The sequence below is a fragment of the Propithecus coquereli genome, unplaced genomic scaffold (assembly GCF_000956105.1).
Source record: "Propithecus coquereli isolate 6110/MARCELLA unplaced genomic scaffold, Pcoq_1.0 Scaffold299, whole genome shotgun sequence".
NCBI lineage: Eukaryota > Metazoa > Chordata > Mammalia > Primates > Indriidae > Propithecus > Propithecus coquereli.
In genome coordinates this window covers 2,424,010-2,444,456 of record NW_012148607.1, presented here as the reverse complement: position 1 = coordinate 2,444,456, position 20,447 = coordinate 2,424,010, and the positions used below count along the sequence as shown (strand labels likewise).

General features: G+C 40.3%; 1 protein-coding gene across 1 annotated transcript in view; it reads right to left on the bottom strand.

The window, feature by feature from the left end:
* ZSWIM5 (zinc finger, SWIM-type containing 5) overlaps positions 1-2,726 on the bottom strand; it is a 260,366-nt gene extending 257,640 nt beyond the window's left edge. Inside the window, exon 1 of the mRNA XM_012648926.1 lies at positions 1,896-2,726. Within this exon, the coding sequence (XP_012504380.1) occupies positions 1,896-2,490 (595 nt within the window). The 5' untranslated portion in view covers positions 2,491-2,726. The remainder of the gene's footprint in view (positions 1-1,895) is intronic.
* Positions 2,727-20,447: the final 17,721 nt, after the last annotated feature.

Sequence of the window (20,447 nt, the reverse complement as noted above, 5' to 3'; positions counted from 1 at the left end):
GGTATATGTATATCATGGAATACTACTCAGCCATAAAAAATGAATTAATAATACCTTTTGTAACAACCTGGATGGAACTGGAAACTATTCTCCTAAGTGAAGTATTGCAAGAATGGAAAAACAAACACCACATTTAATACTCACTATTAAATTGGAACTAATCCATCAGCACTGGTGCACATATGGAAGTAAAACTCAACGGAAGTCAAGCACATTAGGGGTGGGAGGAGACGGGTAAAATCACACCTAACAGGTACAATACACACTATCTGGGTGATGGGCACACTTATAACTTTGACTCAAACTGTACAAAAGCAATTCACGTCACCAAAACATTTGTACCCCTGTAATATTCTGAAATAAAAAAAAATCTTAAAAGTTAACTAAACTCATAGAAAGATTAAAGTTTACAGATTAATAGAGCAATACCTATACTCATTTTCATGTTCTCAACATTTCAGTATTAAAGCTGTACACCTTAATTACCTGTTTATTCAAGTCATTCTTTCAAAAATATACACAAATACACAAAGGACTAATCTCTTTCAAATAAACAAAACTTTCTCAATCCACTGCCATCATATTCTGGGATAAATTTACATTTCACGTTTGCAAAACAAATTGTGGTATGCTGTTGTTTAAGAAACAGAAGACTCAATAATTTTCAATAACCAGAAGCAGATTACTTTACATAAAAACACCGTGAAGTACTACTCCTCAAAGGAAAAGATTTTCAAATATGTTAGTTTTACCTGAGGAGAAGAGAGCTAGATGTTTGCAGTTTGTGTGTACGTGTCTGCCTGTGCTTGTTTAATCCTAAAAACAACCTCCCTCCAACCCCTTTCAAAAATCAATGTTTTCTTCTATAAATATGAGCATATACTGTACAATAAAATGCATAAAGATAATGTGTACTTCCAGAATGCTGTAATAATCCAAGTAGACAAAAATTAGTGTTTTAATTTTCCACACAGCAAGTCAATGTTAAACAATGTCATTCTTTTTCTCTTTCTCCCTAATCATTCCGCAAATCCGAAGCACTGTATTTATATATTTAACATGATTAACGAACTGACTAGAAGCTCGGGAGGAGTAAAAGAAAAAGAAATCATTTTTAATTTTCCCACAAACAAAAAGATAAAACAAAAGCAAATACGATGACTTGTTAAATGAGAAGCATTTGAAAAACCCAACGTGACCAGCTTTTGATTTACCCAGTGTGACAAGGAAGAGAGACTCCACCCCCATTCCAGATTGTGTGGCCTTTTTTTTTTTCCCTTGGGTGGGGGCGTGGAGAAGAGAAGCTGTCACATTTCCATCTTCGGTTATTGTTAGTCTGCAGCCTAGATTCCCAAGCATCACTGGTCCAGGGGAAAAAATACTAAAGAAGACAATTAAAATTGTCTGAAACGTGCAGTATTTTGTTGGGTTTTTTCCCCCCAATGTTACTTATATCCAGATTCAATCTGCTAGGACTATAGACTGCCCGTGACAGGCTGTCCCCTCAAACACTCCCCGTAAGACCGCTTGCTCCAGATTCACTAACAATTCTTACCTCCCTAAACTTAAATTAGAAAAACGCATTTTCGAAATTATTACATCCCAAAAGGCATATCTCCCCATTCTCTTTGCCTTTGCTGTGAGGAGTAGAGTGAAGAGTGAAAAACATATATTGGCTCTTCCAACAAAAAGAAATGGGGCTAGAGGGCCAGTAGATAAAAGAGCAGTAGTGCATCTGAATGAAATGTTGAGAAAAGTTTATGTGACTTGTTTGTCCTTCAGCAGGGGTACAGGAGTTGGGCAGAAGGCCAGGGTCTCGGCCCAGGGCTGGGGCAGAGAGGAGGCACCTGCGAAGAGGAGGCCGGGGACCAGAGAGGAGCCAAGCAAGCACCTACCGACTTGCAGCACGTTCTCCACAGAGCCGCTGTCCAGCAGACGGATGCCCCGGCGGAACGGGAGCCCCTCGCCACCGCAGCCAACCGCGCCAGCCCCCGCGCCCAGCCCAGGGGACGCTCCCGCCGCCGCGGCCCCGGGGGCGGAGCCAGCCGGAGCGGCGGCCCCCGGGGGTGGCGGCGGCCCCTCCTCGGCCGGAGAAGCCCCCGCGGCGCCTCCAGCCGCGCCGGCGCCGGGGCCGCTCCGGTACTGGAAGCTGGAGTACATGCAGATCTCCCGCTCATTCCGCGGGAAGGACCAGTAGACGATGCGGCGCTGCACAGGCTCAGGGATCCGCTCGAAGCGCTCCTCCACCCGCTCGTACGCCCACTTTTCCGCCACCGTCTTGGCGGCGCAGTCCAGCAAGGACTCCGGCTGCAGGTGGGGGCGGGCCCCGAGGGCCAGGCAGCTGCTGCCGACGCCAGCCACTCCTCCACTGGCTGCCCCGGGCGAACCGCGAGGGTGATGAGCCTGCGGGCTGGGCCACGAACACAGCCGCTTAGCCGGAGAGACCGGCGGTGGCGACAGCAGCTCCTCTTGCTCACCTCCTTCCGCCATTGCTGGGGACTGACTGACTGACTGAAGCGGCGGCGGCTCTGGCTGAGGCTGAGACCCCGGCCACGGCCACGCGCCCCGCGCAAGCGCCCAGCGGCGGAGCCCAGGGTGGTGTTAGGGGCGGGGCGAGCGAACCCGCGAGCCCGCCGGCCCGAGTGGGGAGTCTGGGCCGGTCGGTCCCGTGCGCGCGCAGCAAGAGCCGACTGGGGCGGCCTGAGAACTAAGGGGAGGCGGCGCGCACTGTCCGGGACGCTGCGGGCGCGAGGAGGGACGGGAGCGAGCTCGGGCCCGCAGCGCGCCCCAGGCGCAGACAGCCTAGAACGCGCGCCGAGCGCTTGCAATGGGCCGACGGCCGCCTGGGAGCGAGGAGCGCCCCGCACCCGTGTCCGCCCGCGCGCCTCCAGACCACCTGCCGCCGGCCAGAAATGAATGGACCGTGTGGCCAAGTGAAGTGGCGGGGCCATAAACCGTCTGAGGAGCCGCCTCCGTGAAGTTACAGGCTTGTGGGGCACGAGAAGAGAAAAACTCAAAATCAGGCTCCAGAAGTACATTGACGTGACTGGAGACTGGCACAGCCGAGCGGAGGATCGAGCATAAAGATGCTGGGAAGGAAGACAGTAGGAAAAAAATCAGTAAGTTCGAGCGATGAAAGCTCCCCTCACGCCACAACAATATGTTAATAGGATAAAGTCTGTGGGCCCCAGCCCTCTCCCCCAACAAGGCAAAGTCGCACCAGCCCCTGATGGGACAATGGGGCGCCAAGATCTCACCGCCAGGTGGGGTGTTTTGGAGGGTTTAGCACCTTGCATGTTAGGATACTAAACACTTTTTGTGTGGTTTTTGGTAAAATTCTCTGATCCCTTACCTTCAGCCTAAATTAAATTTTTCATGTTTTCCTCACTTGGCTCAGTCTTCTACACCTTCGTACAGTATTGCTTATAAAAGTTGTACACATATTTTTATGAATTAGTATTTGTGTAATGTCTGACCACCCAACTGACCGTAAACTCCATGAGAGTGCGAATCATGTCTATTTTCTTCACTATAATTTATCCTCTCCCTGGCACATAGTGGGTGCTCAAAAATGGCAACTTCATTACTAACTTGTCCATAAACAACACGGAGTTGTAAGTGACTTGCCTCTTGCTCAGTCAAGAAAGCTCAGATTATTTCCGAATTTGCTGATAACTAATCTCTACGACTTAAAAGTTTCCAGGAACTATATTGAAAGAGTTCCTGTAGTTGAGTTTGCCCTTCAAAATGAACGAGTGTAGGATAAAGTCAGAAGAAGAAGAGTGATTTGAGACACACTGGGGCCAAAGTAGTTTGGTTTTGCTGTAATCTCAAAATTAAAGAGCACAAGTTACAGAGTCAGAATCGGGTGTGAATCACACTTGCTGGGTGTGATGCTAATCTTGACTCAGTTAAATCATTTGTAAAAGGTAGCTAATAATATTGCTTCTATGTATAACTGTTACAAGAATTAGAAATAATCCAAACTGAGTGCTTATTCAGTGTAGTAGGTACTCAGTAAATATTTGTTTATATCTGTAAATATCTGTAAACGGATTACTGTGAATTATCATAATCCCTACTCCCCCTTGCATCTGGGACCATATTATAGGTTTTCATGACACATTCTTTTCCTTCCTACAACTTATCATAGTTTATTTTGGGAATGATTATTTCTTTAATGCCTGTCTCCCTGACTAGACAATGAGTTATGTAAGGGCAGGAAACCATTTCTATGTAAGGCCTATACCTAACACTTGCCTTAATGCCTGCATATGGAAGATGTTTGAAAAATATTTGCATTTTGAATCAATGAATATGTCACTCTGAGTTAATCAGTTGTTAATAGAGGTTGGGACATAAGAAGAAAAGTTACTTAAACATATTGAGTTAAGCTCGATTCTTATAAGTTTAACTTAACTAGGTATTTTTTCTTTGAGGACATTAAACAATACAGAATAGCACGAATAGTGTATACCCATATTTTCACCACTCGTAATTAATCATTATTTAATATATCTAAAGTCTACTTTAACAACATCCATATAGCATCTAATGACGTCCATATAGCATCCCCAGGAGCAACTATAACCTGATTTGGAGTCTACTTTAAATTGTGTGTATGTGTGTATATGTGTGTATATATATATATATATATATATATATGTAACACTGTTTTGTGTATATTTTATTTAATTAAATGGTATCACATTGCCTGCAATTATACCAGTTCCTTGCTGTTTCTATGGGTACACAAAGATCTTGCTCATTCCTGTTAAGTGCCACATTATAGTCCATCTTAAGAACATATCACAGTTTATTTCAAAGCCTAATTCCACTACTTGTTAGCCATATATATACACACACACACACACACACTCACACACACACAACCTTATAAGTCTTCTATATTTCGGCTTTCTGGTTTGTAAAATGGGGATAATAAGAGTACATACCTAATAAGGTTGTTTGGTAATTAATATATGTGAATTGCATAGACTGTACCTAGCACATGGTAGATAATAAATGTTAGCTATTATTTATGTATTTATTTATTTCACTAATGATGGACATTTAGGTTTTTTTTTTCCTTATTACAAACAGTACTCAATGAACATTGAGTGCTACAATGAATACATTTGTCTGGGTCTCCTTATGTATATATTCTAGAATTTCTCCTGGGTATACAGCTAGAATAGAATTGCTGATTATAGGATATAAACACTTTGTTTTATTAAATGCTGCCAATTTGTGTTCCAATGTAGCTGTACCAATGTATTAGTTATCTAGTGCTGAGTAACAAATTACTCCAAAACTTAGAGGTTTCAAACAATAGTAATTTATTATCGCTCATGGTTTCTATGAGTAGGGAATTTGGGAACAGCTTGGCTGTGTGGTTCTGGGGTTCTGCCTCAGGCTCTCTCATGAAGTTGGCAACAGATGTTGGCTGAGACTGCAATCAAAGTCTTGACTGGAACTGAAGGATCTTCTTCCAAGGGCTCGCTCACCTGGCTGGTAAATTGGTGCTGGCTTTTGGCAGGAGGCCTCAGTTCCTTTCAACGTGGGCCTTTCCAATGGGCTGCTTGGATGTCTTCACAGCACAGCTGGTTTCCCCTAAAAAGAATCAAGAGAGTAAGGTAGACGCTGCCATGCCTTTTATTACCTAGCCTCTGAAGTCACACACCATCATTTGTACTATATTCTATCCTATCAGGCCAGCCATGATAAAATTCAGTGTTGGAGAAGACTATACAGAAGCATAAACACCAAGAGGAGGCAAAGATTACTGGAAGCATGTTGGATATTGTCTACCATGATCAACTCCCACCAGCACTGAATAAAGTACTAGTTTCCCTCTATCCTCACCAATGTGCAATGTTGTCGGAACTAATAATTTTTGACAACCTGGAAACAAGAATTGTTTTCTCTTTATTTTTCTTCGGTTACTGATAAGGTTGAGCATCATTTTATACATTTTTTGGCTATCATATGTCCTCTTCTGTTAATTTTTTTTCTACTGGATTGTCTAACATTTTCTTGATTTGTAGTACTTTATTTGTTCTAGATAGTACTTTGTTATATGTGTTGCGAATATCTTCTTCCAGTATGTATCTTGTCTATTAACTTTGTCATTATGTCTTTTGCTATATTTTGCTATACTGAAGTTTTAAATTTTGATGACGTCAATACCTAACTTTTCTTTTATGTTTTACATGTTATTTTATTTAAGGAAGCCTTTCATATTTTATATTTTCTTCGAGTAGTTTTGGAGTTTTTCACTTTTAGATAGTTTTTTCTCATCTGGAAATTTTTTCTTTCTATGGATCTAATTGTAATCTTTTCTGTAAGAAGAGCTGTAAATTGCTCTAAAACCATTTGTTGAATAGTTCAGCCTTTCTCCCATTGATCTATGATATATCTTGTCTTATATGCATGGGATTTTTCTGGGGCTTTTTCTGTTTCACTTTTTATCTATTCCTCTTCTGCTAATACATTGTTTGAACTAATAATTAAATTTTGTAATATGTAATTAAATTTGGAAATGTGTAAATGACTGGTAAGCTCTTCATTGTCCTCGTTTTTCAAAATTTTCTTAGCTATCGCTGTACTTTTTTAATACTTCCATATGAATCTTATAATCAATTTTACTACATTTCCCAAAGAATCCTGCAAGGATTTTTCTTGGAATTACATAGAATTTATCAATTAATGAATATCTTTATACCTGAGTCTTCATATATATTGCATATCTCTTCATTTTTTTTTATTTCAGAATATTACAGGGATACAAATGTTTTGGTTACATGAATTGCTTTTGTACAGATTAAGTCAAAGTTATAAGTGTGCCCATCACCCAGATACTGTGTATTGTACCCATTAGATGTGAATTCATCCATCCCCTCCTCCCCCCCCACATGCTTGATTTCCGTTGAATTTACTATCATATGTGCACAAGTGTTGATCTATTAGTTCCAATTTAGTACTGAATTCATGAGGTTTTTGTTTTTCCATTCTTGCGATACTTCACTTAAAATGATGGTCTCCAGTTCCATCCAGGTCACTACAAAAAGCATTAGTTCACCATATTTTTACTAATCTACTCATGTATCAATGGGCACTTGGGTTGTTTCCTCATCTTTGCAAGTGTAAATTGTGCTGCTATTAACATTCGAGTGCAAGTGTCTTTTTAGTAAAATGTCTTTTTTTTCTTTTGGGTAAATATCCAGTGGTGGGATTGCTGGATCAAATGGTAGGTCTACTTTTAGTTCTTTGAGGAATCTCCATACTATTTTCCATAGAGGTTATACTAGTTTGCAGTCCCACCAAGAGTGTATAAGTGTTCCTATCTCTCCATATACACGCCAGCATCTGTTTTTTGGGGACTTTTTGATAAAAGCCATTCTCGCTGGAGTTAGATGATATTTCATTGTGGTTTTGATTTGCATTTCCCTAATAATTAGAGATGTTGAGCATTTTTTCATGTTTATTGGCCATTAGTCTATCTTCTTTTGAAAAGCTTCTGTTCATGTCTTTTGCCCACTTTTTAATGGGGTTGTTTTTTTTTCTTGCTGATTTGCTTGAGTTCTTTGTAGATTCTGGTTATTAGTCCTTTATCAGATGTATAACATGCAAATATTTTTTCCCATTTTGTAGGTTGTCTATTTGCTCTATTAATTGTCTCCTTGGCTGTGCAGAAGCTTTTTAATTTAATCAGGTCCCATTTCTATTTTTGTTGGTGCTGTGATTGCCTTTAGGTTCTTCTTCATAAATTCTTTGCCTAGGCCAGAATCTATAAGAGTTTTTCCAACCTCTTCTTCTAGAATTCTTATAGTTTCATGCCTTACATTTAAGTCTGTTATCCATCGTGAATTAATTTTTGTGAGTGGTGAGAGGTGCAGAATCTGTTTCAGTCTTCTACATGTGGCTATCCAGTTTTCACAGCACCATTTATTGAATAGGGATTCTTTTCCCCAGTGTATGTTTTTGTCTGCTTTGTCGAAGACCAAATGGCAATATGATGATGGTTTTAGATGGGTTCTCTGCTCTGATCCATTGGTCTAGGTCTCTGTTCTTGTGCCAGAACCATGCTGTTTTGGTTACTATAGCCTTATATTAATAGTATAGCTTGAAGTCTAATAGAGTGATGCCTCCCAGTTTGTTCTTTTTGCTTAAGGTTGCTTTGGCTATTCAGGGTCTTTTCTGGTTCCATAGAAAGCATAGAATTATATTTTTCTAGATCTGCAAAAAATGATGTTCGTACTTTAATGGGGATTCCATTGAATCTACAAATCGCTTTGGGTGGTATAGACATTTTAACAATGTTTATTCTCCTGATCCATGAGCATGATATGTTTTTCCATTTATTTACATCCTCTGCGATTTCCTTCCTCAGTGTTTCATAGTTCTCCTTGCAGAGATCTTCAATCTCCTTGGTTAAATATATTCCTAGGTATTTTATTTTCTTTGTTGCTATTGTGAAAGGTATTGAGACTTTGATTTGATTTTCAGCTTGACTGTTGTTGGTGTATAGGAATGCTACTGATTTGTGTACATTGATTTTGTAGCCTGAGACTTCGCTGAATTTATTTATCAATTCCAGGAGTCTCTTGGTAGAGTCTTTGGAGTTTTCTAGATATAAGATCATATCATCAGCAACAAGCAATAGTTTGACCTCTTCTTTCCCCATTGGGATATGTTTGATTTCCTTCACTTGCCTGATTGCTCTGGCTAGGACATCCAGCACTGTGTTGAACAGAAGTGGTGACAGTGGGCAGCCTCCTCTGGTTCCAGTTGTAAGTGGGAATGCTTTCAATTTTTCCCCATTCAGTATGCTGTTGGCTGTGGGTGTGTCATATATGACTTTTATAATATTGAGATATGTTCCATCTATGCCTATTTTCTTAAGAGTTCTTATCATAAAAGGGTGCTGAATTTTGACAAATGCTTTTTCTGCATCTAGTGAGAGGATCATATGGATCATATCATTGTTGTTTTTGCTTCTATTTATGTGATGAATCACATCTGAACCATCCTTGCATCTCTGGGATGAAGCCCACTTGATTGTGGGGGATTATTTTTTTTGATGTGCACCTGAATTCAGTTTGCTAGGATTTTATTGAGAATTTTTGCATCTATATTCATAAGGGATATTAGTCTGTAGTTTTCTCTCTTTTTTATTTTTGTTGTGTCCTTTCCTGGCTTTTGTATCGGTGATATAGGGAGGATTCCTTCCTTTTCTATTTTATGAAGTAATTTCTGCAGTACAGGTACCAGTTCTTCTTTGTAGGTCTGGTAAAATTCAGCTATGAAACCGTCTGGTCCAGGACTTTTTTTGTTGCGAGGTTTTTTAATTGCTGCTTTAATTTCATTACTTGATATTGGTCTGTTCAGGGGTTTTATTTCTTCCTGAATGAGCCTAGGGAGGTTGTGTGTTTCCAAGAATTTGCCCATTTCCTCAACGTTTTCAAGTTATGTGCATAAAGATTTTTATAGTATTCAGAGATGGTATTTTGTATTTCTGTGGTATCCGTTGTCATATTGCCTTTTTCATTTCTGATGGAGCTTATTAGGGTCCTTTCCTTTCTGTTTCTGGTTAATCTAGCAAGAGGCCTGTCAATTTTGTTCATCTTTTCAAAGAACCAACTTTTTGTTTCATTAATCTTCTGTATAATTCTTTTGTTACAGATTTCATTTAGTTCTGCTCTGACCTTAGTTATTTCTTTTCTTCTGCTGGGTTTGGAATTGGTTTGCTCTTCTTTTGCAGTTCCTTCAGATGATTCATTAGTTGTTGATTTTGATCTTTCTGTCTTTTGGATGTATGCATTTATGGCTACGATTTTCCTCTTATGACTGCTTTTGCTGAATCCCCCAGATTTTGATAACTTGTATCCCCTTTTTCATTTAGTTTTAAGAATGGGGTAGAATGTTCTGTAAATGTCTGTTAGGCCCATTTGTTATAGAGTTACATTTAAGTCCATTGCTAACTATTTTTAACACTCTTTGCTTATTTTCTGCTTGGAGGATCTGTCCCATTCTGTCAGTGGGGTGTCAAAGTCTCTGGCTATTATGATGCTGCTGTTTATCATTTTATTTAAATCAAGTAGGATTTGCTTTATGAATCTGGGCTCACCTGTGTTGGGTGCATAAATATTTAGGATTGTTATGTCTTCTTGTTGAATTGTTCCCCTCACCATTATATAATGATCATCTCGGTCAAAAGAAAAAGAAATTTACTTTTGCTGACTTAAAGTCTGTGTTATCTGATATGAGAATGGCTACACTAGCTTTCGTTTGGTTTCCATTTGCATGGAATATTGTTTTCCATCCCTTCACCTTGAATCTGAATGAGTCCTTGTGGGTTAGGTGTGTTTCCTGGAGACAGCAGATACTTGGTTTGTATTTTTTTTATCCATTGTCCATTTTTTAATCCATTTTAGCCTAAGTCTCTTGAGTGGAGAGTTCATGCCATTCACATTTATTAAAATAATTGATAAATGGGGTGGATTTCTGTTCATCCTGTTGAGTAGAACTTTATTGCTTTGTTTTACCTCTTGAGCCATTGTGTTATCTGGGCTCTGAACTTTAGCTTTTTGGTGGTTTTACACTGGGGGGTGTCTATTGTGCTGATCCACGTATAACACAGTTCTGAGTACTTACTGCAGGGCAGGTCTTGATAAATTCTCTCAGTGTTTGCTTGTCTGAGAAAGTCTTTATTTCTTCCTCATATAAGAAACTTAATTTTTCAGGATATAAAATTCTAGGCTGGGCATTATTCTGTTTGAGAAGACTGAGAATGGGGCCCTAATCTCTTCTGACATGTAAGGTCTCAGTTGAGAAGTCTACAGTTAGTCTGAAGGGTTTTCCTTTGTAAGTTGCCTGCTGCTTTTGCCTTCCAGCTCATAGGAGTGCCTCTTTCATGTTTACTTTGGCCAGTCTAATGACTATGTGTCATGGTGATTGCCTCTTTGCAATGAATCTCCCAGAGGTCCTTTGAGCTTCTTGAACCTGGATATCTAGATTTCTAGCAAGGCCAAGGAAATTTTCCTCAATTATTCCCTCAGATAGGTTTTCCAACCCTTGTGTATTTTCTTCTTTGCCCTCAGGGATGCTGATGATTCTTACGTTTGGCCTCTTTACATAGTCCCATATTTCTTGTAGGCTTTGTTTGTTTCTCAGTTCTTTCTGTTTGACTGTCTTGTTTAACTCGAAGGTGTTGCCTTCAAGCTCTGAGATTCTTCTGCCTGATCTAGCCTATTCTTAAGGCTCTTCACTATGTTTTGTATTTCCTTGAATTTTTCATTTTCACAAGATCTGTTTCATTTTTTTTTAAATAATTCGATTTCCTTAGTAAATTTTTCATTCATTTCCGGCATTGTTTTATGGCTTCTTTGTGTTGTGTTTCTATTTTCTCTTATTGTTCATTGAGCTTCCGTATAATCCATATTCAAAATTCTTCATCTGACATTTCAGTCTTTTCATTTTGGTTCGTATCCATTGGTAAGGAGTTATTGTTTTCTTTGGGGGGTGTTCTTTCACTCTGATTTTTCATGCTTCTGGAGTTCTTTTGCTGGTTCCTTCTCATCTGGCCTCTTGGTCAAGACCTGAGAGTGCTAGGCCTGATTTATGGCCCTGTCTTCAGGTCCCCAAGGATTGATCCCTGAGCATGCCACGGAGAGGAGTGATGGTCCTAATTTGCCTATGAGGTATTCTAGCAGGTTTTGTGTACCACTCGGGTTACTCTGACCTGCTGTCTTCCCCTGTTCCCAACAGTGTGTACTGAGTAAGATCCCCCAGCTTAGTCTCGGTGATGGTGGGTGGTACTTATGAGTGTGAATCGGCCACACCCTGTTTGCTTGAGTTGGAAGATTCTATGATGGGCTATATCATTGTTCTCCCTCTCATTGGTTGATATTTGTGTGATACAGACAGCTGCCAAGGTGTTCTTTTGTGTCTTTGGTAGACTCTGGTCTCCTAGGTGTAGTACTTGAGTGCCCCAAGCTTTAGGAGGGACCCTGTAGCTCCCAGGGGGTTTCTTGATCTCCACCACCCCCAAGGTAGGGGGAGAAGCAAGGCAGTTTCTAAGTTGTGTGATGCTGAAAGGCTTTGCCAAGCCTCAGGAGGGCTCAGACGTTGCTTTTTCAATCTCTTCATTTATATGGGTCTTCTTTAACACTCTTTCTTAAAGAACCAGATATTTTATTATTACTTCTATATTTATTCTGTGGCCTCAGTAATTGCCAGTGGTTTTCCAAGATATCATTAAAAAAGAACAATCGCAACTCTGGTAGTTTACCATCTAGTTAGTGAGATAAGATGAAACATATGAAAGGTTAAATAACAGTAAAAGCCTGGGCTGGGCGCAGTGGCTCAGACCTGTAATCCTAGCACTCTGGGAGGATTGCTTGCTCTCAGGAGTTCGAGACCAGTCTGAGTAAGAGCAAGACCCCATCTCTACTAAAAATAGAAAAATTAGCCAGGTGTCATGGTGTGCACCTACAGTCCCAGTACTGAGGCAGGAGGATTGCTTGAGCCCAGGAGTTTGAGGTTGCTGTGAGCTAGGCTAACGCCACAGCACTCTACTCAGGGCAATGGAGTGAGATTCTGTCTCAAAAAAAAAAAAATACAAAACAGTGAAAGCCTGGAATAATACAAAAAAGTAGTAGATATAATAAATTTCAGACGATTGTCAAAAAACTTGAAAAAGTAGTAATTATTTTGGGAATCAAATGAAAGATCACTTTCAGTAGAAATTGTGAGAGGAATCTCTACTAGATTTATTTCATCTAGATCTTGGAGAATGAGTAGGACTCAGAGAGGCCCAAAGTCTTAGGGAAGGAATTTCAATTGGGTTGAACAACTTCAGCAAAAAACCAAAAGCTGGAAAATACGAAACATTTTTATGAAAAAAAGTTTGGCTATAAAAGTAGAAAATAAAGATTAGAAAGGTCTCTTAAAGACAAATTATGGTTAATCTTAAATGCCACCTAAGGAATTTGAAATTGAGCATACAATATGGGCAATGGGGAACCAAGACAGTAAAGGTTATTAGACATCCATATAGCATTATAACACTGAATATAATCTATTTTTCACATCTTTTCCCCATTAGTCTGTGCTTTGTTCTTAGCACATAATAGATCCTCAATAAATGTTTTCTGAATGAATGAATTATTTGGAGACTCCATTTGAAGAAATGGGAGACATAGAAACCTCTTAGGAACCTATTCCAATAATCTGGTCATGAGTTATTTTATTAGTGGCCTCAATTTAGATAATGACAGTATGAAAATAAAAAATTTCCCTGAATATAGTATGTCTGTCCTGTTGTTCCTAAACACTGACACAGTAAGTATTTATTGGTTGGTCTGAGTGCAGTGGTGTTTACAACTAATTTTTGTGTAAACACACAACATACAACCAGTGTTTACAACCAGTTACGGAGTCCTTTGTTCCTTCTCCACTCCCACTGCTTCACTTGACCAGCCTTAAATATTTAATTAATTTATTTATTTATTACCATCAATGCTGTGCCTTAGAGTAACAAGATGATTTTTAATAGACTATAAAGCTAAATTTTATGTTTTCTAATATATTTGCCATTTTAAAACAAATACAAATAAGTAAACTACTAGTTATAAGACATTGTAAGTTAAATATATTGACGGTTACCAAGTTTTTAAGACCATTTGGGCATTAAGAATGGAAAAAAACATATATGGGGCTGTTCTAGGACTGGCAATTGATACAGACAATGTTTCAGGAAGATGAGGCAAGGATATTTAATATTAATGATATTTCAAATTGATAAAGTACTTTACAGTTTTCAGCTGGGAAATAAAGCATTGCTGAAGAAAATCCACTGACTTATGCCAGCCAAGAATACTACCATTCTAATTTCAACTAGGTCTTGAATTCTGCTTAGTAACCCTATTATTCATTCCTCATTGATTAGTATCTTTATCCTTATTTTATATGTGAAGAAAGGCTCAGAAAAGTTGTGTCTGAAGGCCACTAGCAAGTGAGTGGCGGAACCAGGACTCAAATCAAGTTCGTTGACTTCTGAGTCCACTGGTTCTACAACCAAGAGCCAAAGGATTTTTTAAGGGTAGCATCAAAGTGACCACATATTATATCTCCTGGATAGGGACTCAAATTTGGCCAGAAAGGGCTATTAGATTGATTAACCTAGAAGGGGACAAGCAATTAGATTTCTCAATGAAATGAGAACCTTTCCACTGTTTATAGTCAAACAGTAAAAATGGAAGGAAAAGAAGGAAAAAGAAGGCAAGAACAAGAGGAAGGAGATGAAGAAAAAGAAGGATGAGAAGAAAAGGTGAAGCAGCAGTGACTGTGGTAAGAAACCATAATACATTGGAAATATCAGCAGGTGGGATAACAATGAGATCCAAAGCAAGGACTTGTTGATATGTGGCTTGGATGGAGTAAATATGGACGTCGACAATGTTGTTGAAAGCTATGTGAGGCTATTGTTGACATCTGCCAGCTCTTTGCAAGATTAGCCTAAACATTGGCTCAGATTAAAATAATACCAGTTTATTGATGCTAGTGTTATTGTTCTAATGCTTTAAATACAAAGGTCAACATACAGACAACGTAGAGCTTATAGTCTAGTTTAGGAAACAGACATTAAGCAAATAAACTCATACATATATAAATACAGATGGTAATAACATGGCATATAAAACATTTGGGAATATGCAAGATGTGGCTGGGAATAGCAAGTACGTTAAATTGATTGCAACTTAAGTTTGTGGTGAGAAGTAGTGGGAAAAGACTATAAGAAAGACAGAAGACATTGTGAAAAGCTTTAAAATGCTAACTTAAGGAATCTGTATTTTCTTAGGTTGGCAGAGGGAGGCTGATAAAAGTGTTTTGAGCAGAAGAGTAACACAATAAAGGGCAGTGTTTTAGGGAGGTCAATCATTCAGAAGTATATAGGATGAATCAGGAGGAGGATAGAGCCCAGAGGCAGAGGATGAGTTAGGAGCTATACCAACAGTGTGAGAAGGAGATAATAAAGGCCTGTAGAGGGCAAGGGACACATATACATATAGACACAGGGCATATAGGGGCTGAAATCCAGCCTGGACTCCATTTGCCCATCCCTGCACAGGCCGGGCTGCACCTGGGTTCATTTTACTAATTCTCACCAAGTGACCCTACGGGCTAGCAAAGGCCCTGGGCCTGTGTTACTTCTTTTTGATCCCTCTCCTCTGGTGAGAGAATTGATCCATTTCAAAGAGATTGTGGGAGTCTGAAGATATTAATACTTCTTTTATAGCACTGCAGTGTCAAAGGTGAAAACATAAATATCAAAATCAATGACCAGGAAGAATACATGACATGTTAACACAGCTCTTTTGATGTCAGGAAAATTTTGAGCCAACCTCAGAAACAAATTTTTTAAATTGCACTTGTGAAACAACCTCAACCACTCAGCGTGGAATGAAAATCAGTGATAAGATGAGGGTAAGGGATAGAGTAGGGCCAGAGATGAGGATTTAGGTATCATCCGGCAAGCAAACTGTATGCAACCCAGAGTCACTTATTTAATAATGAAATTTATCCTGGTTTCCATTTCAAAATGTGGAAGATAGACACTAGTGCTTCCTGATAATGCTGACTTTGACTGGGGATATATTATAAACACTGGATGAAGTGGGGATGGGGAAAGATATTTGGGAAATGGAAAAGAAGACCATGACTTGAACGATTTGAATTGATTGGACTTATTACCCAACTGCCATTTTTCTTGTAGTAGACTTTGTGGTTGTCTTCTTTAAATCCATTACACTCCTCTCCATTTGTGGAGCAGCCATAAAATTAGAGGACTTTAGTTCCAAAGGTTAGCTCCTATTTGTCTAATCATTTGTGTAATCCCATATCCCATTCCAAAGTGATTTATTCAGGGATAGATATAAGTAAATAAGTGTATGGTATTTCCCCGGTTGTAGGGATTGGTTCAGGAATGAGCATAACCCATTGAGCCTATGAGATATGTGGTTTGCTAGCAACTTGCAGGAAAAAAGAAATGTTCTCACTCTCTTAAGAGAGCTTGCAAAAGCAATTCTCTTAATGCCCTGACACAGAAAAGGAGGTTGTTGGTAGCATGTTGTGAATACAAAGGTAAGCCAGGCTTGGGTTGAAGCTGACACACCAGAAGGCTTATGGGAAGGATGGAAAATAACTAGATTTCTGATGGCATTGTTGAATAGCTGAATCAAATCTACTTGAATCCCTCAACTGACATCTAGTTACATGAACCAGTAAGTCCCCTCTGTTATTTTTTCAGCACTTTATTGAGGAATAATTTATGTGCATTAGAATGCAAAAACCTTAACTGTACAACTTGATGACTTTTTACATATGTATACACCCACGAGGCCTTTATATACATCAAAAGGTCCCTCATGTCTCTCTCCAGCCAATAACCCCCCTCCCAAGATACCTATTATTCATTTAAATAATATGGTATGAATTCTTTTATGTCTGGTTTTATTCACTAAGTATAATGTTTCTGAGAGTCATCTATGTTATTCTCATGATTGTTTGTTCTGTCTTTATCCTGAGTAGTATTCCATTATATAAATGTTGTTGTCCATTCTCCCTCTGAAGGACATTTAGGGTATATGTTAGTCAAGATGGGATTATAGGCCAGGTGCAGTAGCTCATGCCTATGATCCTAGCACTCTGGGAGGCCAGGGCAGGAGGATCACTTGAAGCCAGGAGTTCGCTACCAGCCTGAGCAAGAATAAGACCAACGTCTCTACAAAAAAAACAATAGAGGCCGGGCGCGGTGGCTCACGCCTGTAATCCTAGCACTCTGGGAGGCCGAGGCGGGTGGATTGTTTGAGCTCAGGAGTTCAAGACCAGCCTGAGCAAGAGCGAGACCCCGCCTCTACTAAAATTAGAAAGAAATTAATAGGCCAACTAAAAATATATAGAAAAAATTAGCCGGGCATGGTGGCACATGCCTGTAGTCCCAGCTACTCGGGAGGCTGAGGCAGTAGGATCACTTGAGCCCAGGAGTTTGAGGTTGCTGTGAGCTAGGCTGATGCCATGGCACTCAGTCTAGCCAGGGCAACAGAGTGAGACTCTGTCTCAAAAAAAAAAACAAAAAAACAATAGAAAAATTAGCTGGGTGTCGCAGTACGCACCTGTAGTCCCAGCTACTTGGGATACTGAGGCAGGAGGATTGCTTGAGCCCAGGAGTTTGAGGTTGCAGTGAGCTATGATGATGCCACTGCACTCTAGCCCAAGTGATAGAGTGAGACCCTGTCTCAAGAAAAAAAAAACAAAAAACACCCCAAGATAGGATTATATGTGCAAGAGATTTATTAGAGGTTATGCTTAACAGGGAACACAGGGAGGAAGCTAAGAGCTAGGGAAGACTGTGAGAGCCATCAGATCTCAATGCAGATGAAGCAGAAAAGAAAGGAAGGAAGATTGATTGGGAGGGCCTAAGACTGCAATGCAGTTCTAAGAAAGTTAGTCAAGACCAAATTACCCCATCAGAGGAGTCCTGTATCTCCCAGGAATGGGCCTGTCTTAGTACTACTTTTGTACCCAGTCATGGGGTAGGAGCAGCTTGTGGAAAGCATAGCCTGTGGGTATATGCAGGGATGGATTTTAGAGCACAGCAGCTAAGGCAGTCAGTAAAGTATGCTTCCTACAGCCAGAGATCTGAAAAGAACATTTCATGCTGCCACAGTTCATTTCTTGCACCTAACAGATTTATTTCTCCAGGCAAGATCAGAGAGCAGATCCTTCATGGTTCTCTTCCTGAGGGGAAACTGCATTCCCCATCTCTACGCTTGGTCTTGGAGCCACAGCTAGTACTCATCTTCCTCTTCCTGCATTCTCTATTCTGAATTCCCTTCACCCTCAGTTATCACCTAAGCAGATCTTGGAGCTTGCTTAGTGGTATGACTCAAAACCTCAGTTCATAGGGTTCTGAGCCCTTAGCAATCACACCTTTCTAGGCCAAGATCATCTCATGTATTCACGTTATAGTGGGGCACGGAGGGACCCAGGTAGACCCCTTCAGTTCTACATGTATTCCTCTCTGTGTAAAAGGAACACTACCTCCTTCTGCTTATAGGTCAGTGACTCCTGCCAGTATGCTAACTCCTCTTCTTACCTGCTAGTCCCTAGGCACAGGAGTCTCTGGTGCTCCGGCAGCAGCTGTAACTTAGGGTGCAATGGATTCAGACCTTTAATCCTGTATAACCTAAAGTTGTGGGGATAGGAAGCACAAAATCTCCCAGAAGGTCATTGAGAATGCTGGTAAGTGAGGCCACTCCTGGGCTTCTGAACCTACATCTCCTTTCTGTTGGATACTATATAGAGATCCCCAATTTAATGCATAATCGTCATCTTGAAGAATGGTACCCCATCCCTTCAAGATGTTGTCTCTGAGCTGAGCACTTCAAATGTGCCTGTAGAAGGACATTTCGGCATTTCATGAGGCTGGCTGAATAATGTGATATGACCAAGGCATTCCCTTCTACCTGCTTACCATCCCAGCTCACTACTGGGGAAAGCTTTAACAATGGGACTGACATTTTGTTGAGCCAGGGGATGTCTGCGCATCATTTGACACCAAGGATGGGGTCCTCATTACCAGGACGGTAGTGAGTCCTCATTACCAGTCTCCATCTTATTTCCTGTTTTCTTGGACCTCTTCTGGTACGAACTGTCACAGATTGGTTCTCCAGGAAGCAGAATTCAAGACAGACTTGGGAATGCAAAAAGTCTCTTGGTAAGTAACACCTGTGAAAAGAAAAAGGAGGAAGTGGGATGGGCAGGCAGAAGGGTCAGGCCATGATGCCAACCTGACAAGGTCTCTGCCAGCCCAACAGAGAGCTCCAGGGCAAAGATTGCCCATTAAAGGAGTCTTGTATTAACCTCACAAGCTGAGGCAGACCCTGATGAAGCTAATAGCTATTAATGGAAACTTAGCTAAACACATTCCTTGCAGCTGAGCAGAAAGTTCTCCTGAAAGGGCCATGTGAGTGGCACAGTTGTGGGTCTGCCACCTTTTCCTCTCTTCCGTGCACCCACCCTATCAACTTTTCCAGGCACTGGTGCCTCCAAGTCCTGAGCTTTCCTAAAGTTTGCAATATAAACAAACATTCTTCTTTGTGGATTCCCCCATACCCCCATAAAGACTCCTGGGTTTCTTCTTTCTCCATTCTGCAAAGACAGTTTGTGCAACTCAACCACACTGTGACTTAAAACTCTGCTGCAATTTGATTACTGGTAGATTGTGACACTGTTGTTTAGAAGCCAATCCAATAGGCCTCCAGGGTGAGAATCAACACAATTAAAGAAGTACTATGCCACAAGTAGAGAATAGTAGTTTCCAGAGGCTGGGGTAGTTAGGAGAGAGGGGGAGTTGGGAAGCTGTTGGTCAAAGGATATATATTTATAGTTAGATAGGAGGAATAATTTTAAGAGGTCTATTGTACAGCATGGTGACCACAGTTAATGACAATATACTGCATTCTTGAAAAATGCTAAGAGTGTGGATGTTAAGAGTTCTCACCCCAAAAATAATAACTATGTGAGGTAATGCATTTGTTAATTAGCTAGATTTAACCATTCCATAATGTATATACACTTTAAAATGTCATGTTGTACATGATAAATGCATTGTTTTATGTCAATTTAAAAAATAAAAAATAAAAGAAGTACTATTCCAAGTTTTCACTCATTGACTACAAGCTCAGTTCCACAAGATAGAAACGGCATTCCTCCCTCAGAAATCCCCGCAGTCTGTGTTGTAGTGAGGGCTGTTTGCTGGGAGGGCACCTGAGAACCCAGCAGGTGGGAACAGAGGGAAGGTGGGGGAGAGAGCCCAGGAATGACAGAGAAAGGGAAGAAAGATCATATCAAAGGCAAAGACCCCAAAGATAGTCATTGGTCCAGGAAAAACCAAGGATGTTGGCTGCTTTTTGCTGTTTCTTGCCTCTTCCCTGGATAGTGTAATTAATTGTTAATCAAAGAATTTAGGTTTCACATTTCTTTACTCTTCCTTTGGATCATTCAGCCAATAGCTCCTGTAGAGACTGTAGCAGTAGTTACTGCACTGGACTGCCAGGATAACTGCTATTCCCAATCATTTTGCCTTTAATTTGGTTAATCCTCAAATAGGATCTTGCTCTCAGGGAGACAACAGGAAGAACTGTCATTATAATTACCACAGTCTTCTTGAAAAGATGGCAACTGCAACAAAATCTTTGGAATTTGTGGCATTTCTTTTAATGTTCCATATGTCAAAGAATTCTGCACAGATATATAAGCAGAACGTTTTAACCCTAATTTCTGCATAAAATATTTTTAAAATTGGTTGATTCTCTGATCTATTTCCCAGGGTGGCTATTCCAAATCTTCTTCACAGAGACACTAAAGCTCTGAACCCATCA